Genomic DNA, 24,037 nt, shown 5'->3' with positions numbered 1-24,037 from the left:
CTAGGAACTGGTAAAAAAGGACAATATGTGGAAAAACAACATCTTTATTCTTATCCTTCAGTTGGAATCAGGAAGTTTCATAATTTTTTTTTTTTTTTAAGAGTGAGATAGACAGCAGTGCAACTGTGCGGCACTCACCAGAGTCCCCTGCTTTCAGACCTGCTGATCTGCGCAGAGCCAGGGCAGAGGTTCACCTCTGTGAGAATGAGCTCTGCACAGACCCGTGCGGGGCCGAAGGGCGCTGCGGTCCTTGGCCACCCCTGGGCCCACCTGGCAGCCCTCGGGCTGGTAGGAGCGCGGCTGTGGAGGGCCATCGTTCAGCCTGGCCATCGTTCAGCCTAGCCAGGGGCAAAGGTGGGAAGAGCAGGAGCTGGCATGAGGCACTCCGGCAGCGCTGGAGGGTTTGCTCTTCTGCAGTGCTCGATGTCACTGGGCAGTCCTTCCGACATGAACTGGTGTCACCAGTAAAGCTGAAGAGACATGATGTTGGTTAGGGGCGCAAACGAGCAACTGCCCGGTACGGGATGGGTGGTGGAGACCTTCGCCGGACATCCCGGCTGGCCGGGCGTGGGGGGGAGCTCCCCAGGGGACACCAGCCAGGGTCCGGCTGTGCAGGTGCCGGGGTTCAGGGCAGCTCCCCTCGTGCTTTAGGACACCAAATTTCTGGAGAACTGTGACAGGAGGAGACGGACTGAAGGCCAACGGACACGACCAGCTCACGCCAGTTTGCCGCTGTGGCTCTCCCAGCTCTCCTGTGCCTTTACAGGCGTGACCCCCACGGTGCCCCATCACCACGGCCCCTCGGCGGCCCTCCCGCGGAGGAAGAGGCGGGTGGTCTCCCGTGCCCGGCGGCGCGGGGGGAGATACCCCGAAGCCCAGCCGCCAGGCGGACAGGAAACCAGCACCAGCGGGGCGAGAGCTGCCGCGGGAGCCGCCCCCCAGCCCGGGCACACCGGACCGCCGCCGCCGGGGCGGGCGAGGCGGCGCCCGCCGCCTCCCAGGGGGCGCCCCGCAGCGCCGCCCGCCGGGGCCGGGGCGGGGCCGGGGCGGGCGACGGCCAATGGCGCGGCGGGGGCGGGGCGGGCGGTGCAGGAACACCCGGGAGGTGACAGCGAGGCCCCGCCCTCTCCGCGGCGAGCGGGCGCCCGCGGCGAAGATGGCAGAGGAGCGGCGCTGAGCTCCGCGCCGCCGCCCCCCGCACTTGTTGGCCGCCTCCGCCGGGGGAGGGCGGTTATCCCCGCCCGCCCCCGGCTCCGTCCGTTAAGGGAGGGCAGCGCCGGCGCCTCCGCGGAGGCGTGTGTGATGGTGCGGGCATGGCAGGGCAGCCGGCGGCCGCGGCGCTGCTGAGGCGGGGGGCGGCTGGTCCCGGCCCCGGCGGCGGCAGCAGCAGCAGCCAGCGGGGGCTGCCTCCTTCTCCCGCCCGCCCGGCGGCCGCCTGCCCCCGCCCCGGCCGGCGCTGAGGGAAGGAGGGAGCGCCTCGCCGTGCCGTGCCGTGCCGCCCGCCTCGCCTCGCCCCTCGCCGCCGCCGCCATGCTGCCCGGGGTGGGGGTGTTCGGCACCGGCCTGACGGCGCGGGTGATCGTGCCGCTGCTGAAGGCGGAGGGCTTCGCCGTGAAGGCGCTGTGGGGCCGCACGCCCGAGGAGGCGGAGGAGCTGGCCAAGGAGATGAGCGTCCCCTTCTACACCAGCCGCATCGACGAGGTGTTGCTGCACCAGGACGTCGACTTGGTCTGCGTCAACTTGCCGCCGCCGCTCACCCGGCAGGTCGCCGTCAAGACCCTGGGTGAGTGGGGGGGGCGGCCCCGCTCCGGGCTCGGGCTTCGCGCTCGCCTCGGGCTGAATGAAGCGAAGCCCCACCTCGGCGCGGAGTTTTCCCTCTGCTTTGCCTTTTTTTTTTTTTTTTTTCCCCCTTCCCCCTTCTCCCTTCATTTGGAGCGGGGCTGGCCGAGCCGCGGGTGCCCGGCGCTCCCCGCTGTAGCAGGCCGAGCGCCGGCGGGGCGGCGGGGGATGGCGCTGCGGCAGCCCGGTGTGACATCCTGCATCCCCGGTGCCCGCCGGTGTGGTCCCTGGGCAGCGGGCAGCCGCCCCTCCGGGATGCTCGGGCAAGCCTGGGCAGGGCCGGCCCCGACACCCAGCCCACGCAGCGGGGGAGGGAGTGGGAGGAGGGAGCAGGTGTCATCCTTGTGACGGTAAAAAGGAGAAAGTCGGGGTAAAAAGGAGAAAATAATCACCCTGCCCGCCTTTGGCGGGCGGTTTCCATAGGCGCCTGGCAGGGGAGCGGGGAGCTGGGAGCTGGGGATCGCTCCCGCGCTGGGGGCACCCAGGCTGCTCGGGGGTGGGGGGTGCCGGCTCTGCCCCCGGTGCCGGCTCTGCCCCCGGCCACCAGCTGCAGACCGGAGAGGGAGGCAGGAAACGGTGACAGCAGAGGAAACGTTTTTACACCCGAGGCTTAATTAAGATCACGTACAAAGGGAAGGAGGGACTGAGAAAGTAGGCATGCACTGTTGTAAGCTGCTCTGGTTTCAGGCGTGCAGAAATGGGCCGCATCTCGCTTTCTCTTAGGTGAGCGTAAGTCTGGGCTCCGCTCTTTCAGCTTCCTGATCTCTGGTCCTTAAACACTTGTTTTCTGATGGATTCTAGTGGGAACACCCTCCGGAGTGAAGAAGTCTTAATTTGTCCCTACGGATATAGGTGGGAAAGAGTAAAAGTGAGAGGAAAATGCTGTGAGTCATCTTTGTTGCAGAGCATGTTGAGGTTAACAAGTCAGGGTGGCTGGTTTGGCTCTGGGGCTGCAGCTATGTAGGCTGATTGCTATCGCTTTCAGCCTCATAAATGTGTGTGGCATGTCGTAGCGTTACATTGCTACTAGCCTACTCATTAGAATTGGTTACCATTCAAATGCTGCTAATATTGCACCCAGTTAGTGTTTTCAGCCTTTAAAATTAAGCAATTAAGGGAATTAAGGCAGTACCTAAAAAACCTTAAGTATAGTGTAGGCATTTGTCTGGAAACCTTGCTCAGTGTTACTTTCTGTACTTGGAAATGCTTGTCTTTGAATCAGATAATTTGTTTGTCTTTTGTAATATACTTTTGACTTCTTCAAGATACAACACTTGCACCAGAAGCCTGACTTGCTTGCCAGAATGATGTGCCAAGGGATTTGTAATGTAGAAATACGTGTGCCACAAAGCGTGAATAAAAGACAGTATCAAGGTAACAAGGTTTCATGTTTGACACATGTGAATTTGGTGACAATGGTCTCAGTTTTCCTGTGACACACTTTCCTGCAGGTGTTGCTTTTGGAAGTGCCCCAGCTTGCTGGTGCTCCTGGAGGTAGAGTCCCACGAGGTTTCAGGCAGACGGCGGGCATCTGGTGCAAGAACAAAATTTCTGAAATAACAAAGAAACACAATTCGTATGATTTTTCTGGAGGGCTTAAAGTAATGTTATGCTTTGCGTCTCTCTGAATATTTGCAGTTAAAGAAGGAAAAAAAAAATATCTGTTCCTGAACATGTGCTGAATTTATGAATGATGCTGAGAATTGGTGTAGCTGAGATGTTACTGATAACTTGCTGATGCAATCTGCTAGCAACAGACTGGGGAGAAAAAAAAAGGTGTTTTCTCCCTACTCATTGGTACAATACCATTCTCAGTTCCCTTTCACCTCTAGTTAATTTGGTTTCCTCCCATTCCCCAATGTTAGTTGCTTGTTGCAGTGGTAGTAAAACATGTGCGAAAACGCATGGAATGGTCATTAAGTAGGGATTAAACATGTTGCAAGGTGATAATTTTTTGTTTAGTGTGTTACTTAAAGCATTATTATTTACAGAAGTATCTTTTGGATTGTAAATAATTTTCCCCAGTTATTTCAGAGTCAAACTTTTACTGTTTGGTGGTTGGTTTTGCTTTGTGTGTTTTTTTTTTTTTAAATTCAGGAATTGGATCTATAACAATGAAAGTTCTTGCGTGCTCATACAGGTGCAAACATGGGGCTAGAGCAGTGGTTCCTGAACTGCTGAGAGGAATACCTCCCTGCTGGCAGCTCCTTCTGCTGGTCCTGCTTGTGCTTCGTGGCTTGGGAACTGCTGTGCCCGGGAGTGATTATTTTGAATAATCATTGAATTTTTGTTTTGAGGGGAGGAGTGCAATTGCATTCATCAAGTGGGGGTTTCAAAAGCCTCTGGTGAGCACAGGCAATGTTGTATAGATTGAGGAAGGCAGAAGCTGGAAAGATATTCCTTAATATGTTAAGGAAAGGATGTGGGTCTTACCTCTTTTTCTTTTTTCAATGTGACTTTTTTTTTTCCCCTCTTGAGATTTCGCACAAAAAACGTTATGCAGCAGCTAGCAATAAGACATAGACAGGGATACCAGAGGTTTTAATCATAGATGGAGGCTTCAGGAGGACTAAAAATGATGCCCCTGCATTGCAGCAGAAAAGGTTGAGAAAGGTGTGGGTTATTCGTTAATACACTCAGGTCTGGCTTCCATATGAGGGGAGGCGTATCTGGCCTGGGAAGAGACAGGAACCAACTTTTCTTTTGTACCTGTATTTTATTTTAAATTGGCTTGTTGCCCAAAGCTTGTGTTTTCATTTGGGGAGGTTTCATTATTAAACAGTAAAAGCCGGGGGAAGCAGTTGGCGGTGTTTCCATTGCCTGTCTAGAACTGTGTTTACACTGTGAATTTGCAGTGCGTTCAAATCCCCTCTGGCCTATTTCTGATGCGGACTCTGGAGATGAAGGTGGGGTGAAACAGGTGTCCTTGCAGCTGTGTTTAACTCGGACCATGCAATGGGAAAGATTTGGTTGCTTTGTTTTCACTGGTACGTCTGATGTGTAGATGTATTGCTGCTTTAAACATATTTTTGGCACAGTGGCCCACCAACCACTATTAAAACACAAATGTGTGAATACACGCCCCAGCTGAGGAAGTCCCTGAACTGTGGCTTCCTGGAAGCTGGGGAGGGGAGAAAATGGGAGAAACACAGCTTTAAACTTGCCCTGTTAACTTTTCCTCTAAGCTCATCTCTGTTAAACAGGATCCCAAGCTGGGTCTGACTCTGTACAGCAGTTTTCTTAGGAGCTAGACCAACGATGGGCAAGTCTCTGGAACAGAGCAAGTTCAAGAGAGAATTGGAAACTAGGCTGGTTTGGATGATGACTGAAAGCACAAATAAAACCTGTGGCGTTTTATGTGAAGTACGCTGATGGCCTCTGTCACTTCTGTGTGAAAGGAATCAAATTCCCTGTTCGATTCTACAAAATGGGGCTGATGGACCCTTTCTCCTTCCTGCCTCCGGTCTATCCCGCTTGCTTAGGGGCTCTTTTGTTTATTGCTGTTTGTACTCATTCCCTGTAGTTGTGGCTGCTGGGTGCTTGCATAATCCAAAAGTAATGTCCCGACTGAATTGCTGCTTGGTGGTCAAGAAGGATCAATGGTTGAATATTTGGGTAAGCATAGAAAACAGTCTTAGTGTTGAATAAGGGTGACTAAATAGCTGCCATGTCAGATGAAGTGATTTACTGCAGGTAGTGCTGAGAGATCCTTGATGACATTTCATCTCTAAGTTGAAGGGGAAGTCACAGCTATTTCTGAGTATCTGGTCCTGTTGGTGCTTGACTCGGGTCAACTCGGCTAAAGATAACTTATTCCTGAGGTTCACATAAATGTTTCTGGGGAGCAAATGTTTTGCTTTTGGGAAGAGTCAAGTGCCAGATGTTTTTTAAAGCATGTCTCTGGAGATGTTACCCTTAATTCTATTTACAGTGATTTTGCTTACTCTTTAATCTTGAGTTAAGAACACTGAGCTGTGTGCTGAATATTCACTGCACGTGTTCACAACCATGTCTACAGAGCATTACTTTTAAAAATGTTTATATTGTAGTAGCACATGGTAGGAGTCTGTTCTGCCTGGGACTATACAGAGTATGACTTTCCCTAGCCCTCCAGAGGTTGTTCCTCTTAAGAAGCACTTAAATTTGTTTGCTGACCAGTGCTGCTTCTATACTTGATTGTGGTCATGAGGGAGCATCTTTATTTAGAGAAACATAAATAGTACTGCTCAGATCCTCACCTTCCTACCCGTTCCCAGGAATCATGGGCATCGCACAGGCTTGCGGTACAGGCCTGCTGTCTGGAAGATGTTTGTGAGAACCCCTTGTTAAAGCACTGACAACATATCTCTGGATCGACCCCTGAAGTGGGAGGAACATCAGCTGCAGTGAAGTAATTCACGGATCTGATGCAATCTCTAATTTCTTCATTCCTCTGCACCCATGCAAATCAGGCAGAGTTTACAGGGTTGTAGCAGTGGATACAACTTGGTCCAGAGTTTATAAAGTGGTTAGGATCCTTTGGGATGAGATGCTCTATTAAGGGAAAACATTATCTTGATTATTTATTATTAATACCAATGTAATATCTGTCCTGCAATATTGAGTTTAAATTTGACCTAACAGCAGTGACTTTCAGTAGAACACGCTCTTGTACTTGCAAGGCAGATGACTTTGCAGCATATTAAATGTGAATTATGGTCATCTTATTGCAAAAGAAAACGTCAGATGAAGTGCTGTCTGTCTTTAATCAGCAGAGCTAGCAAAGGCTATGATGCCTTTTTTTGCACATATTAGAAAGTCAGTCCAAAGAGCCTGCTGGCAATTGGCTGCAAGCCTTCTTCCTACTTGAGTGATGGTGGTATACCACAGAAAATGGCATCTAGCTCTTCCATTGAACTTTTTCTCTCAGTACTGTAGACCTCTAATTCCAGTGTTATTCCTGTAAAACTCCTACAGAGATACTGTGGGATTGGGCCTCCGAGACGGTTAAGGTAAAGAGCACTGTTCAGGTGCTGTTTAAAAAACAAAGTAAAAAAATGCCAGATGCACCCCACTCCCCCTTGTTTCCTTTCTGGCCTTGAAATCAAAGGCATGTTTTCATTTTCCCCAGTTGTCCTCTTCTGTCTGAAAGTAACCGCTAGTTCTGTTGTTGTAGTGGTGGTGTAGGCTGGGAGCCCAGTATGGACTGGACTTGGGATACTGGGGCACGGAGCTCATACCGTGATGATGCACCGAAATTTGCCTAGACTAAGGAACAGCCAGTTGTGATTGAAGCAGTTGTATTAAACCATGTTAGGCATGAAGACCATCGTTAAAATCCTGTAGCTGGTTGGGACAGTTTGTGTTGCTGCAGTTTCCTCCATACTCTTTTAAAACAGAGTGCTGGGCCTTGGGGATCCCAAAAAGGCTGCAGAGATGAGTTGCTGCGCTGTGTTGCTGTTTCTGGACCAGCATGGGCAGCTGAAGCAGGATGGGCTGAACCTCTTGAGGACTGCTGTGGGTCTGGTCTGTGCTCACTCAACCAGAGGCCACAGCAGCATGGAAAGTAGCAGTGCTCTCATTTTAGGCAGTTACCATCCTCTGTCAGAGGTTACCGTGCCCTGTAGGTGAGTTGGCTGAAACAAATGTGTGCCCAAGCCCTCAGCCGCCCTGCTTCTCCCTGTGATTTAAATGGCAAAATGTGATGCTGGAGCACAGACGCCCTCCTTCCATCTACTCAGCTGCCGGGGGCTTGGACCTTCGGTGCAGGAGCAGTGAAGGAAGTGAGAACGGTGCTGGCCACTGCCAGTGTTTGATCTGTCACACTTTGTTAGGCAAAGCCCATGGTCAAGGTGGTGATATTTTGATGAGAAATCTGTCTGTCTTTTTAAATACATAAGTCAGAGATGCTTTTGTCTTTTTTTTTTTAAGGCTTTATGTAGGCAAATCCTTACACCCTTTGTCTGTTTCACTGCACTTTGAACACTGTTCTTCTTGCACTATTCTGGTCTTACATTGGTGTTAGCAATGGTGGCAAATACAGCTATTTTTCCTACCCTCTATGGTACTGGCAAAACTCAGCTGTTCAAAGGCTAGTGCACACTAGTGCTATTTCCAGCACAGGTCCTTCCAGGGCATCCTTGTCAGTGTTAACAGCGACGCCCTGGCATTAGCAATGCTGTAATGTCTTGATTTGGTGTTGAAAATGGCTGAAAGAGGTAAGTGGCTCTCTTAGGTCTGGCTTCTGGTGTGACTGACGAAAATTTGACTAATGTGGTGTTAACTAGGAAAGGGCTGGAAATAAAATCATCTCCCATGAACAAGCAGGCATTATTGCATTACTGTGAAAGGTGTAGGCATGTGTGTCTAGCCTCGTGGCTGTGCTAGTGAGGATCACCTTTTGTATTTCTCTTGCTGGCACAGTTGGTAGAGTGGATATCATGTAGACAGCACCTTGTGCAACTATTTTTTTGGTTAAAATGGCACAACTATGCTGTGGATGCTGTTATACAAACAGAAAATGTGTAGCATAGCTTTCTTCTATGAGAAGAGGAGAGAAGGACCTGATAAAAGGTGTGTTTATACTGTTAGAGCTGTGCCCAGGCTAAGTATTGTAATTATTTAACTTCTGGAGTAAATTATTGCATCCCTGACTGGGGCCCTATAACATGGAAAACACATCTTTTATTATTATTGTTCTTTTTTTTGCATAGCTTTGACTTCATTCTGACAGGCAGTGGCCACCGTAACACCTGCTGTGGTACTGAGCTGTCTGGTCCCTCTTCAACAGACCTTCGCGCTGTGACTTTCTGTCTTGTTGCTGGGTTTTGGGACTTGTGCTGCTGAGTGCTCAGTGTAGGTAAAGGACAATGGACTTTGAGTGGGAGCTCTGCAGATGAAGGGCTTGTGTCCTGCTTCAGTTGTTCTACGCTTTGGAAGAAGATTAAATAATAGGGGAATTAAGGAAGAATGTGTAGAAAAATGTGGAGAAAGGAAAGTATGTTGGGCAAATAAAATCACCCCCCCCCCCCCCAAGCCCTCTCATGCCTGAGATTGACACTACATGACGGAGATTTGCTGTATGACTCAGACATGGATAGTCGAGCACAGCCCTGGATGGAGGCAGGGTAAAAACTCTGCAAGATGCTAAATACATTGTTCTATCTGCTTTTGTTTGAGAACTAGGTAAATTGTGTTGAAGCATATTACAGCTTACTGTCCTTTTCTTTGTATGTGCAGTAGATTTTGCCCATTTAGCAATAGCAGTGGCAAAGCACTGAGGATAAAAATGGAGTTAAATTTCTAGGATGGCCAAGATGGGTGTTTTTCACAGGCCACTGCAATCCAACAACACCGTTCACTGTTAATATCAGTTTGCCACAGCGTTATCCGGAGTTGCTATGAATTGTTCTGGTTTCCTCAAACCATCAAAGCAGAAGTGTTTACCCTACTGCTTTTTGTTTTATTCCTATAATAAACTCTTAGTTCATAAGTGAGCTGTCAAAGTTGGGAACTTAATTTACAAGGTCAGTGTGCATGCAGGTAACAAAAAATTATTTCAGGTCTTAAGTCTTGATTTAAACAAATTGATTTGAATGGCTGTGTAATTAAACAGGAACAATCCCTTGTGTAGGTTCCCTAAATTGATTTAAGGCCTGGTCTGCACATAGATTTTTGTACCAGTGTAATTATGACTGCAAGGGGTATGATTTCTTTAATGTAATAATTGCTGCGTGGCCATTAGAAGTCCAGCTGGTGTGACTCCTGGCATGAACGCTGTTCTGCCAGCATTATGGCATCTGTATTTGGTACAGGTTATTCCTGCTCCTGTGCAGGCATAAATTGTCGGTTGCATACACATTTAGACCATTCAGCTGGTATAAATGTGTCCATGTTACCGGTGTAGTCCAGCTCTAGTTGTATTAGTACAGCTGTACTCTGTGTAAAGGTGGTTGATGTATTAATTTAGGTGGTTTGTTGTTGTGAGCGCTGGGAGGAATCCTCTTCGGCTTTTGGGTCACTGTGAGTTTGGAGGCCTTTGAGCAAAAGTCCCCAAAAGGTCTAAAGAGTTTTTCTGTGCTTGTTCAGGAGCTGGCTATGCTAAAAATATGGTGGGGAAGAGCAGAGGAGGCTGGGCCTTGCTACACTGCACAGCCAGCACTGACCACCAATGTCAGACAAGACTTATGCACCTGGCAAGTGTAAGCGTAATTATCCTTGAGCACTGTGGATGCCTCCTATAGCTGCACTTCCAGATGGTGGAAGTGGCATCCAGGATAGCATAAACACCAGATCTTATTGATACACAGGTCTGCAATCTGACCCACAGGGTAATAGGAATTTTAGTGAATTGTGGAGGATGAGAATTTACCCCCCTTCTCCTTTGGAAGGAGATAATAGCATCCTTCATTTTAGCACAGCCAGGCCTAATGATGAAAGTTCTTATTTATCAGGCCTAACTCCTAAGTATGAGCATAGTGAAGAGCACAGAAAATCAGAACATGGTGTGAGGAACTTGGTTGGTAGTAATATAAGAATAAATATAATGATTTAAAACGGGGAGTAAAATTACTTTCGGCATTTGCTACTGTGCCAGAGTTTAACCTCAGGGTGAAAACCAGTGCCTTCAATTCCATCACAGCAGCAGTTACAGCTTTAGTGAAGCAGATGGGGGTGAAAAAAAGGTAGCAAATTTGTTTTGCATTCTGATGTTTCCATGGCTTTTATCAGCAATAAAGACCCTTGTTTTGGCACTTCCTTGCAGTGAATGTTTGGCAGTCTTTAGCTCTTCCATCTGGCCATTTTTTGCCAGGAAATGCCCAGAAGGGAGGTCATGGTTGAATTAAATACTGTCTCTAGGGTACTGGGCTTCACATGGCTAATGAGAAGCCTTAATATAGAGAGCTTTTCAAAATCCAAATAGAGACAAGCAAGGAGAGAGAACTATAAAATAGTAGCTATCCTTTCTGAGCTGGAGTGACATTGCTTAAAAATGTGAAACTGAAGGACAGACCAAGCACTTAGCATTCTTTCTCTTGGTGTCTATACATACGCATTACATATAGTTCCATATATGTATAAAAATTAAAAAAAAAAAACAACATTAAGGTGAAAAATATATAAATTAAAAATTCCTGGAAGTCCCTCCCCTTCCTTCACTTCCTCAGCCCATAAAAGACAATGCAACTATTACTGTTTCGTGTGGGGATAGGAAAGGGGAGAGAGAATAGCTTGGAGAACATCTGGAACAGTTGCAGTCGAGCTCATGCACATTAAAATAAATTCCAGAAACATGCCTGAAAGATGCATGTAAAAGCTTGGATTCTGATCTCACTTACTCCACTGTAAATGCAAGTAAAGCTCTAGTGGATCAAAGGAAATAGTTGAGATTTATGGTGACATTACTGAGAACATGTGGCACAAAAGAAAAACTAGCCACGCAGCAGGGAGAGGAGCCTGGTCTTGCATATCTGTGTCCTCTCAGCAAAGGCATCTCTGTCAATTTAGGATGATTGGTGGGAGTCTTGGGACACAGTTCTACAAATCTTTGCTTACTTCAGTAGTCTCCTTGTAGGCAAAATCCTCGATTCCTTACAGGGAATATTTGTCAGGCATAATAATTCATGTAAGTAGGAATTTGCTTGCAAACTGCTTTTGCACCAGTTCGTCCAAAAAATCCAAAGATATAGCTACATCTGTGCAATTCCACAGCGCGATACGGTTGTGCTCGTATAATGTTACGGCAGCATGTCTGCAGGAATAAAAAATAAGATGGAAAATATTTGGAGCAGAGGTGCCTAGAAATGTTAGCCATAGCCTACAAAAGTCTATCACTAAATGAGCATGTTGGAGCTTGCAGAACTCTTTTTGTGACTTGCTGCTTGCTTTGAAGGAACGTAACAATTTAGTGTTGTGAAAGATGCTTCGTGGTTAAACAGTATGAGATCCCCTGATAAAGACTCATTTCTTGGCCAGAGCACTGAGCAGCACTCCCCGAGACTAGTTTGTGGAAACAAGATAGTGTTGTCCAAATACATGAGAAGGTGTCCTGAATTTTGTATCCTTGATTAACAGGTGGGACTCATTATTCATGTTGCTGAAGAATTCTGCTTAAAAATCTGTGTCATGAGGTGCTCAGTTTGCAGGGGTGACATCTTTGCTAAACTAGCCAAAGTACATTTGGACAAGGCCTATGACTATTGGCATAGCTTGAGAGAACCATGGACCTGAAATGTAGTTCTGGCTATAACTTTTACTGAACCCCACCATCTAACCATTAGGAAAAAATACTTTGACACATTGTATGCCTAAAATGAGGAAAGTCTATGTTCACAAGCCATCTCACTTCTATCTTATAAATGCTGATCTGTTTGCTTGTGAGATTTGATGCTAGCTAGCAGATTTATTTATGCCTTTGATTATAGTGCTGTCTCGCAGCTCTTCATATAAATTTAATTGTGTGGGTACTGTGGTGGTGGTTGTTTGAAACTACAGATTTGTTCACATAGGCGAAGGTGATCCTTCACAAGGCCTGATGCGCACAGATGTTTCAGCAGCTGCTGAGACCACACCTGCTGCCATCTGTGTGCAGAGAGACCTGACCCCTTATGTGTCAGGTGGGGACAAAATTGTTGCATTATACCCTTGGTGTGTGTTTGAGACGCCTATCTGCTCTAAGCAAGAGTGGCGCGATGAGAGTAGGCTTGAGGATTTCTGTCCTGAGCTTTCATTCTCGGTAACGTAGGTTGTGTATTTTAATTAGATTGCACTTACCTGCCTTCCTGAAGCTGGCTTAATCTTTCAGGGCTCCCAGAATGACAGATTGGGGGCGGGGAAGCACAGGGGGATTAAGAGACTTGCTGAAGCTTGTGTGGGAAACTGGTGACAGGGACAGAAACCGGGTCCTCTGTCTGCTCTTCTCTTTCACCGCGGGACCCGCTGTGGCTGAATGCTGTTGAGTGGACGGTGATCATGACAAATGCGTCTGAGCTGCTGGAAGAGGACTGATCTCTGTCACCCTGGCCAAGGCTTTTCCCTAGATAGTTGTGCAGGTGGTCTAGAATCAGGGCGGGAAGAGAGGAGTGGGGACAGTGCAGGGAAACCTGATTCCCAGTTGAAAATAAGCTCTACGCTCCTCTTGATGGTGTCCCTTTTTAATGTGTACGGGGCAGCTTGTGAAGGAATTGCAAGGACTGTTGGAGGGACTCCCTTCTCTGGGGAAGATTCGTGGCTGGGATTGAGTGATCCGTGGCTGTGTCGAGTTTGAGGATTGTATCTGGCACTGAATATTCTGTGGGTTATTAATGCAAGTAATCATCTTTCCAGTGTTGGAGCTTTATTTAACAGATGCTGCAAAAATCTTATTAAGCCAGTTTGCTATGAGCAGTGATGGCTCAGCAGCTGAGAGACTTGTGTATTTGTTTTTAATGAAGTATGGAGTTTGTCTTTAGTGTATGTTATGGCCCTCTGCATGCTGGGAAACCCTTTTCTTTAGCAGATGAGCAAGGCCTTTCTGTGCTGACTAGAGCAACTGCCTTTTCGGAAGACATAAAATAGCATATACATAAGTAATGTTGGTTGCAAATGCAACCTTGAGCATTGGCTTAAGCTGGTGGGAGCAAGTTCAGATTTGCAGCTGCTGTTAGGAGGTGTTCAAGTGTAGAAAGATACTTAATATTGAAAATATCTTTCTACTTAATGTAGAAAGATACTGGACATTATTTTTTTCAGTGCTGTAGACTGCTTGCCTAGGGCCTCCTGCATCGGTCAGAATCATCTGAGAGCCCTGGGTGAAAGCGAGTAGGGTGCTGGTAGTTGCTGGAGCTGTCAGGTACCATCTCAGCGTAATCGTGCTTGTAAGGAATTTGTGCTAGATGGAATTGCACTGTATGGGACCATGTGTGGTATCTTTCCCTTTCTGGCTACATCTGCATTTTAGTGCATTTCACCAAGTCGGCAAATAGGGAGGGTATTTGAAAACATTTGCTTTGCTTGGTGCTCAAAAGAAATTTGTGGGGGGATGCTCTAACTGCTGAATTGGATTTTGGCAAATCATTAAAGGTTCCCTTGAAGAGTCTTAAACGTAGTGTAACAAGTGTGATATTAACCGGCCTTCTGAGCCCTTCAGCATAATGAACAAGGAGTGGATTTTGAGGCTTTTGCTTACTTTGGGGAGGAATTACTCTCACATCTCCTTTCACTGAAAAGGATGCATCAAAGAGTTAACAGTACAGGAGGTGCCTGCACTGTAAGGTTAACTCAATAGCATAGAAGTATAAGAAATGGGGTTTTTTTTTGTTGTGGGTTTTTTTTTTCTGCTAAAGAGTATATGTTACCAAGGTACTGAGGACATGGCTTTGGCCCTCTGTTTGAGAGGACTGCATGCTTTCAGAGTCCTTCTAGCAGATAGTACCCACGTTGATAAAGTTTCCTGGTTGGAACTGTCAGGTGTTTGCACTGCAGCCCTGGACCAGGGCAAGAACGACAGATATTTCTAGGTTTTTTTAACTGTCTGTCTGATCTAAGTATGCTAGCCTAAATTCTGTGTGGATTGTGTGGTGCTTACAGCTGGGAACTCTGAGTGTAGGAACCAAGCAGATCATAAAGATTATACTCTCATGATTGTAATGAGTGTAAATATATGTATATATTCTTCCTCTATGTATCAAAAATCTCTAGAACAAACTTCGGATGGGCTTGTGCTGTGACAGTAGGCTTGTGAAGTTGCTACAACTGTTAATGCAGGAAAAACTGAGAGTATCATATTCTTCATGTCCTGCCAGCAAATAAAAATATATGAATTTGCAATTGAGTATTGTTCACACAATACATGTGTCTAGTAACAAGATTATCTTTTCAGTCTCTCCTTTCCATCTTTTTCTATCCTTTTATTCCCAGGCTCGCCTGGTACTGTAAAACCTGTTAGGGCCTGAAACTAATATCAGGGAAATAAAAGTTATGGGTAATTGTGCTACTTCAATTTGCTCGCAGCAAACAGTGGGTGTAGCTTCCTGAAAAAAAAAGGCCACAGAGAGAGAGAAGTCAGAAAATTAGCTTCAGACTAAGATAGACTCTGTAGCTCTGATTGGAGAACTGTGTGTCATAAGCCCCTGTTCTGATTTAATGCAGCTGTGCTGTCCCAGTCTCTAAACCTGTAATTACAAGACTGAGAGATGGATTGATGTGGACAGTAGTTAGGATATTAATTAAAATACCATGGATGATGTGGGGAACAATATGCCTTATGTGCTTTATTTAAAGGAACTGGAGAATAATTCATTCAAAATGCCATGAGTTGTCAATCTTGGGTCTTGTTTCTTCTTTTGAATGTTCAAACAACTATAAATTGCTTCACAGGGTGCAAGACAGTGGAAATTCAGGGCCCTAAGTCAAAACAAGGTGTTTATAGTCAAATGTTCATTTTAGTAGGACTAAACTACTTTCAACTGCCTGTTGCTTTTCAGACATGCAAACCAGAAAGAAAGACCTGTGTGGAGTAATCTGAGATCTACCTCTAGATTTCCTAGAAGAATTTAATCTTTTGTGTTCATGCCAGTATTCCCCTGTGTGCTCATGCAACTTGGACTCTTTCCCACAAAAATATGGATGCAGTCAGTATTCTTCATTCCTCCTTGGGATTAAATTACACAGAGGTGTGGAGCAGGTGAAGAACACTGGGCAGCTGGGGACAGGAGTCCATGTGTCTCTGGTTCCCAGTTTCACAGATCCTATAGCCCTTAACACAGCTGTGAAAATCCTTTTCTCCTGTGCTTTTTCACTTCTCCCATGAGAAGTTTTGCAGTGACAGGAAAACTCTCAATCCTGTTGATAGCTGCAGGTGGCGGAGCCCATTGATTTGAAGCACATCAACAGTGGTGAATGATTGGAGGCAACGTTAGGTTGCAGGACTCTTCCAGAAAGTGAGATGTCATTTTGATTAGGGGAGGAGGAGGGAGGTGGATGTTTTGTAAAGTCTTGCCAGTCCTCACCTCAGGCGTGTTGCATGCTGTTATCCTTGTGGACTGCCTCAGTACAGCAGTGGGTGTTTTGGGTTAAGTGTAGGAAGGGGGTTATCCTCCTGGGCGGGGTAGGACCCCTAGGCAGCTCGTCCCTGTCCGTGTTGGTGAAAAGCAATGGAATAGATGCAGTTGTCCTGTAGGCAGTCAGTTCCTTAGCCATCAGTGCAGAGATGACTTTTACTTGGTGGGAGGCATCCGGGAAGACTCGAGCAGATTTGCTTTCAAGGTCAAGTGCTAAAAGATCCACAGCCTTGAAGAACTCACTGTTGCTGAAACTTTTGGTCATTCAAAATATTCCAAATTTGGCCCATGAGAGTTTGATCAGTATCAGGAGTGTGTCAGGGCTCCCAGGCATGACCCTAAATGAACTTCCACGTGCCTAAAACCTAAAGACTTGAAAGCCTTCTGATTTGCTACTGTCAGAAAGTCATCTGTTTGAAGTTGCTTTCTGTCCAGCAGTTATTGTTTTGTCCAAAACTCCCAAAGAAACTGGTCTTCTGCTGAATGCAGCATTACAAGAAATGGAAAGCCAAACCCATTCACTTGCATTGTCTTGGGACTTCTGCAAGATTGAAAAAAGTGGCCAGACCAAGTTTTTTTTAAACAAATACTTTTTTGTTTTGGTAGTGTTTGCTTTATGGCTGATGCCTTGTTGCCAGGTTTCATCTCGGAGCAGTTTTTATGGTTAAGCTGTAAATACTGGGAGTGGGATAAAGAGAGTGGAATTTGTGATGGAAATGTGCAGTGGGCCATAGCTGTGCCATGCTGCCACTGCCGTCTGCACAGCAGCAAGCTTTAGGCAAATCAGAGAATATCGTATTGCTTTCTGTGTAGCTGATTTTCTTACATTGGGTGGCTTGTGTTTGGCTTGTTAACTTCATTTGGAAGCAGTGCCAAAGAAGGAAACTTATGAGGGGAGGAGTAGCACGGGCTGTTGAGTGGTTGAAGTCCTGGATTAGGGGTAGAAACCACCTAAGTCTTCCCTGTGCCTCCCATTGCAGGAGCTAGACGCTTGCTGCAGGTTCCTTGAATGTGAATTGCTGCAATGTGGCAAGCCATGCCCAGCTTTGTGCGAAGCCTCATGTTGAAAAGGCGTAGCGTTCTTTGGCATTTCTTGTCTTTGAAAACGCACACTCGAAAAACACCAGATAACATTTGCCTGGAAGAGGAGGATGTGTTTCAGTGCAATGATAAGAGGGGAGGGGCTGCTCTTGGGAGCCTGAGCATGTGATACCTCCCTCATTAGAAATGGGGAAAATAGATGAATACAGAAAGTGGAAAAGCACCCGTGATGCTGACAAATTTGGCCCGAGGAAACCAGCTGAATAAAGGCCGGCAGGGGAGGGGATGGGAGAGAGCCAGAGCACGAGGGAGCGAGTGCTTAACGCAGCAGGCTGTGCCACCGTAAGCAGGCTTGCAAAAAACGGAAGGGGAAAGAGAATGTAGCTGGATGGTTGTGGCTGCGACTCTCAAACTCCCTGCCTGCTCTCCCTCTTGCCAGCCATGGGCTGTGTTCCCCATCTCCCTCCCGCTGCTGGGCTCTGGGCTGCTTCCCTGGAAGGGACTGGGCAGCGATGGTCCCTGGATGTGCTGCGGGGGCTGCCGTGGTGGGGGGGGTCCCTGGCAGCAAGGTGCAGCTGGGAGGAGAGGGCTGAGGCAGGACCTGGAGTGGTTTTCATTGCACTGGGAAAGGGTGATCTGGGAGGGATGCTGGGTGGGGGGGAAGGAAGACATCATTGACTTCAGTGGGAGCTGTAACATCTCCAACACTGAGATGCAGTGGATTAATGAACCCTCCTCGGAAGTGAAAGTGCTAGCCATACGCTTTGGTGGTGAAAAGGGTTAACCAAAGAAGCGTGTTCCATTTACTGTCTTTTCTTCAAGCTAGCTTGAACTTCCCAGAGAAAGACCCTGTCAAGGTGCTCTCCCTGTGGAGGTGAACTTCATAGACCAAGACCCTGAGTGGAGAAATAAAGCCACCTGTCTGGCACCGCTGACTCCACACTGAGTTACCAAGACATATTCTGGTCAGACAGAAAATGCTTTGGGCACCAAATGCTGCAGCTTACTGAGAACATCGCTGTAGGGGTGAAGGATGGAAAGTTAGCCTTCCTTTAGAAGACGAGGAAGGGAAAGAGAAGTTAAGCACAGTTACAGGTTTTTGTTTATTAAACAGAGGTGGTGAATAGCTGTTTCAGCATCAATAAGCTATGAGACATTTGAGAAGAGTCTTGTTGAGTAACTTCAGAAGCTTTTGCCAAGCACAGTAAGGTCTGTCTGAAGTGACCTCTGACGCATCTGCATGTGGCATAGCCTCACGTACTTTCAAGTATATGAGCTGTCTTCTTCCCAAGTTGGTTGCTGGAATGCACTGTAGACAGGCAGCCAGTGTCACCTAGCCTGAATTCAACCTGTGTGTAGAAAATGGGTCAAAGTCTGTTTAAAAATCTGGACTTCGTTTTTGGGGAGGGCCTCCAGGACAAAGCTTCCCTCCCGTGCTCTGGGAAGGGAACAGTGCTGGTCAGAGCTTCGTCAAGGCTTGCTCTTGGTTGCTGCTGTGTCACAACCCTGCCATCTGCCTTGTATTGCTGATGCCACCCAGCTCCTGGTAGTGAGGGCCTGTAAAGATAGATATGTATTACCCTGACCTGTACTACGATGCTGTCTGGTTTGGCAGTGGTTCATCTGCAGTGTATTTCAGTTGTGCAGCAAGCACTATGGTTAGGTGGGCAGAAACTTATTTGTTGTCATATTTGAATGGAGTTAAATGCCCCAATGGTAAAAAGATGCTGTTAACAGCATCCCCGCAGCCTTCTTCGTTGTTGAGACACAGGCTGAACCTTTCTAGTGCATGCAATACCTGAGCATACTCCTGGTAGCCCCAGGAGTCCCCAGCCAGTGGCTTGTAGGCAATAAATTGCACGTGGGTGTCTTCAGAGTGATCTGTGGCTCTGCCATGCCCAGGTGGAGAAGGATGGCAAAGTAAGTGGTGCTTTTATTTGCTCAGCATTTCTTCTGGGTCAGGCAAGGCTTAAGATTATTGCTTGGCTACATGTGCAGGGCATCGTGTCTGGAGGGGGGGAGGAGAGGGGATGAAGAAGGATGTTTAGGTCCTAATGAATCCTTCTTGAAGCTCTTGTTTATTATCCGTCTCCAGAGTGGGAATGCATGACAGAAATCCTCTGCTTTCTCTTTTCCCTGGGGCAGTATTTCTGCTTTGTGAATTAAAGAGTATGGCTTCAACCAAAAAATAGCAACAGAAATACAGCTGTGAGGATGTGAGTGCCGCTTCATCTTAAGAAGGGTTAAAGGTACAGTACAGCAGTGTTACTCAACCTGAGGTCTGTGAGATAACACAGCCTGCAGACACATACCCTCCTCTAAGTGCAGGCAATCAATCTGCAGGCGGGGAAAATGCAATAAATTAGTATTTCAGGCTTAACTTAATGTTCACATAGTTGCAAATGACATAAATGCAGGACCAAGATACAAGACAGCTCCTCTTTTTTTTTTTTCTTCAGAAAAGCTTGGTGGTCCTTGGATTAAAAGTTGTTGAACCTTTTGCTTGTAAACTATAGCTAATTGTTGTCCATCTCTCACCCGGTTCACAGCCCACACTGGCACATTTCTGAACACTGGGCTTGAAATGGAGAGCTAAGGGAGCTGTCACTGTGACTTGCTTGACTTGGCCCAATGAACAGCTTAGCCTTTTCCTAACATGGCTATTTCTAGAGTTTGCATGACTTTGTATAGCTGAGCTATGTTTTTCTTCTCCTGGCTTCTTTTTATGCAAGTTTTTCTCATGTGAAATATTTTGGATTAGATGAGATTTACAAGGAGGCGTTGACATTACATTTCAAGGTTTGCTTCTGCTATTGCATTGGCTTACTGACATCATATCCCCTGGGGTCAAACCTCTGGGCTGAGAGCCAGTATTTAAAAAGACATTTTTTTTTCAGGGTGGAGGAATATTTTGTAATTTCACCTCCTATGAGTTCATCCTCTCCGTCTTGCGCTGCTTGTTCATTACTTCAGATTTCACCTCTACAACATGGAAGAAAAGGCTGTTTTAGCCCTTATTGTGATACTTCGTGCTTAACCATCTGCTCAGAAGGCATTGATGATACTACATGCAGCTTGATCTCCTCCTGGCTCATTTCTGAATTGCTCGTACATCCCTGTATGCTGTTAAGCCATCTTTGAACTTCACTGTGTCACAGCAGTGTACATGAGGAGTAAATCTACTGAAGTCAGTCAAGTAGTACTAGCGTGAAACTGGAGTGACCAGAAAATCATGTCTCCTTTCTTGTGGATTATGTATAGCAGGGAGGAGTGAAAGCCTCAAGTGAGCAGAGAGAATTTCAAAAGCAGCTTTTTGATTTGCCTACCAAAGAGACTGGCCAAGTATACTGAAAATAATTTCAGAGACCACAAGCTGATTTGAAGTGGGTCCCTGGAGTTGCTTAAACAGACAGTGCATTATTCATGAGCTAGCTGAGTGTTTGCCCTCCTCCAGTGGACTGGGACATGCAGAAATGTGCTTACTTGCTTCACCTGGTTGACTGGCCCTCTGGAAAGAGTCTACTCTTTGCAGACTGGAGTGGAGAGCAGAGAAGGCTGTTGATATAATTAGGCTGATTTGCACTGTGACTTAGGAGGAGTTATGGGAAGCTCATATGAATTCACTTGTGACTTCTTAATGCCATGTTTGCCAGACAGTAGTCAATGGGGATCAAAAGTTTGAGGCACACAAAAGCAGTGCAAAAGGGAAAGACTGCCTAGGCACAAGTGTACCTGTGCGCTAACCCCACGGGCTCAAATGCATCTCATCCTTGTATCTCCTGTATCATACTCGCAGAAAACAAAAATAACAGTAATTTTCATTAGAAGCTGTTGATCATGGCCTCCTTCAGTGTATTTCTGAATCATAACCTTGTAGACAGCATACCTCACCCAGCAGGAATTCAGCAAATCCAGTAACAGGCTTACGACACTGGATCTGGTATGAGATGTTTCAGCTCAGCTGACTGTAACCTGGCCCGAGAGCAGAGGGCTGTTCTTGTTTGTACCCATAGCTATGACGTTCATGTGGGATGTGTTTGTGGGAGAACTGGGTGTTGTGCGTGGTTTCTTCTTGAAGCATCTTGTCACAAGGGAGTTAAGTAGACACAGAAACATGGACTTGGAGCAGTTGAGGTGGCCACAAGAAAAGATACTGGTTGGTGGCCATTGCCACTTCCCTCATGCTGTGTTTGTTGTTCCTGCAAGTTCCACTTCTGACTACTTCCTTGGTAGCCACTCTCCTCTCTGGTTTTAATCTAGCAACAATGCTAAAATGACATTTTCTTCCTTTCCCATCCTCCGCTGCTTACTGTACCATCTAAGCACTGAGGCTACAACAGTTGTAATGTTAATGTACCATGAGTGAAACCTACTAAAAATACTATGATCAGACAGAGAGCAGATTAATGTTGTCACTTGAATGTATTCTACCAAGTTTTATTTAGTGTTCTGTGTGTAGTGGTGGATATTTTAGCTGGCACAGATGTGCAATAACGTTCTTAGTCCCAGGACTGCCCTTTCTTGTAATAGTCACAGTTCATTACAAAGAAATAAGAGTGTTCAGAGAGAGAGCTGGCATAAACATGGCATACTGGAAGAACTGGTCATATTACATCTTTGGAATAAGCTGCTGTGGATTCATCATGAAAACAACTATTCAGGTTTGAGTTTGTCTCTGACAGACAAACTCTCTTATTGCGTCGTATGTTCATAGCCATTTGAGACAGACAAAGCTGTTGAGGTCACCTAGGCAATCTCCTGCAGAGAGCAGAGTCTTCCCTACAGTGTATTTTTGTGATATATCTAATATTAAGTATTTTCCCTGGTGGGGATTCCACCACCTTCCTCGGAAGGCTGTAGTTCACATTGATCTCTCTGCTGGAAGAGGTACTTTTATAGTCAGGCTATATTGTCTTTTCTTAATTCAGTCACAATATTTCCATGTAACTCCAGCTTTTAATACCTTAATGAGTTCCCTTCAATCCTTTTTGTCCCGTTCTTTGGATTCACATCTACCTCTAATAGAGATTTCTGCATTGGTGTGTCATACCTGTCTTTCAGTGTGATTGATGAAATTATCTCAGTTTACTAATGACTCACATAACCTTTTGAACTGCATTCAGATGTCATTAAAGTGGGTCAGAGGCTTAGACCATTGGGGTAGAAAAGCTTGGAGTTGGATAATCCCCCAAATCGGTTTCCAACTTAAGTCATATCCAAATGGTGTAGTAAAAAGCAGAAAAGCTATCTTCATGATGCTGTGGTTGCAATCCATCTTTTGGTATGTGGTCAGATGACCCATCAGAGGATCTAAACTGTTTAAAGCCTGTAAAGACAATGCTGAATGTGTCAGCAGTCACTATTGTAGAGCTGGATGGATCGGAGAGAAGCATGCACAAGAAAATTGTAATGTGTTTTCTTGGATCTTTTGGAATGACTGTGTTACCAAGAGGTTGTGTTTTTACTCCATACTGCTATGAGTGGTCTGCAGGATGTGATGTGCTTTCACACTGCACTGTACGAAGGCAGTCTGCATGATGATGTTGGATCTGGCATGCCTGTTGATCGCAGCCGTGTCAGGTAGGTAGACAGTAGCTGTGATTTTTCTCTTTCAGCTCTTTGGTGAGCAGCTCAGTCTATTCATTGCAAGCCTGCCAGCAGCTCTTGCCATTCAAGTAGGTGATGTTCTTAGCGGTATTTGAGAGCTGGTGGAAAAAGGGTGATGACCAGATGCAGCCAGTTAAACTAGCATACGCTTTACAGGAACATTTGTTCTGTATCCTGAACTGAAGCTGAAATTTCACAGCATCAAGGCAGAACAGTATCACAGGGGGGATAGTGGCCTTTTGGAAAGCTCGCTTACATGCCCTCTCAGTGCATCTAATACTTAAGCTCTGTGTTAAGAAACTCAAGGATTTTGCTATGTCAGGAAACCCAGGGCTGGACACGACCTTTTGAATGTAGAGGTCTTGTTAGTGAACATGTTGAGGGTGTTGCAGAAATACAGCTAGAGTGGATGGGATTATGTTAAATGTTAGTATGGTGGTATTAGACCCTGGGGATATATAGGTGTACTCCCCAGGTTGTATCAACACATTATAAAATATATGTAAGGTTGTAGCTGAGGCGCTACCCCATGGGGGGTGAGGTTCCCTCAGAAGAGCCCCCCCTTGGATGCTCTGCTAAGCTTTGTGGGACAGTCTCTTCTGTCTCTGTAAGGTGCTGCGGGAGACCAATCTCATAATCGAACAAAGTGAGGTTACCCATCCTGTGTCAGTGACATCAGCTGGCAACTGTCTTCCTCTCAGAAGGGTGGCTGAGGGCTGCATGAGTATGGAAACTGGAACCCCCATACTTTTGGCTATTTGGCCCCTTCTGGATCGGATGTACTGATGTGAGTGCTGTGGAAGAAATTGTAGCTGCTATTCTGTTCAGGAGCAGGATACGAGTCTCTGGGGATGTCAGTCTCATGCTTCCACCGGCCTTAAATTCACAGAACAGTAAAATGCAATTGTTGTATTATGAGACCCAAATGTAATACATGAAGAATGTGTGGCGCATTAAACCCGTCTGGTTCATACAGAAACTCATGTATAATTCACAGTCTTTGTAAATATGTCAACTTAATGCCTCTCTGGCACCTATCAGCAAGACTCTGCCTCCCTTGGGTTAGTCAGACCTGACAGCTTCTGAAACTGGACCCTGAATTGTGTGACAAATGGTGCTGAACTCTGAACGTTACTGAATAACAACTAGTTTTGAATTCAGAAAAGAAAATTTCTTATAATCAAAGCCATTTTTTGAAGTTCTTCATTGTCTCCTTAGTACAATTTTAAATCTTCATCCTTGTTATGATGGAGAAACCCTTTTACTTTTTTTAGTAGAGCAGGGTTACATCTAGGCATGTATACCAGCACCGAGCTTTGGTTAGCCTTCCCTGCAACGCATTATGTAACACTTCTTGATGTTGGTGGATAGAAGTTGTTAGCCATCTGATAGTTCTTTCAGACATTTATTTGTAGTTTCATTAATATGCATGATATTTTCCTTCAGACTGTAGCTTACATGCAGGCTTCTGAATAGGAGTCACTCGCTAATACATGACAGTGCACAAGGCACAGAAGTGTGCTGTGCCACAA

General features: G+C 46.2%; 1 protein-coding gene across 4 annotated transcripts in view; it reads left to right on the top strand.

Annotated features, from left to right (window-relative positions):
• Positions 1-1,125: 1,125 nt before the first annotated feature.
• GFOD1 (Gfo/Idh/MocA-like oxidoreductase domain containing 1) overlaps positions 1,126-24,037 on the top strand; it is a 92,107-nt gene continuing 69,195 nt past the window's right edge. For 3 of the 4 annotated variants that reach the window (XR_012041047.1, XR_012041046.1, XM_072853283.1), the window contains exon 1: positions 1,126-1,783. Coding sequence is in view for 1 of the 4 variants with exons in the window: in XM_072853283.1 (XP_072709384.1) it covers positions 1,531-1,783 (253 nt within the window). In the remaining 3 variants the exon portion in view is untranslated. Of the gene's footprint in view, positions 1,784-2,498; positions 2,563-24,037 lie in introns of those variants that run through there. The other variant, XM_072853284.1, reaches the window with a different exon arrangement.

Source organism: Ciconia boyciana, chromosome 2 (assembly GCF_034638445.1).
Source record: "Ciconia boyciana chromosome 2, ASM3463844v1, whole genome shotgun sequence".
NCBI lineage: Eukaryota > Metazoa > Chordata > Aves > Ciconiiformes > Ciconiidae > Ciconia > Ciconia boyciana.
This window is presented reverse-complemented; position numbering and strand designations above follow the sequence as displayed.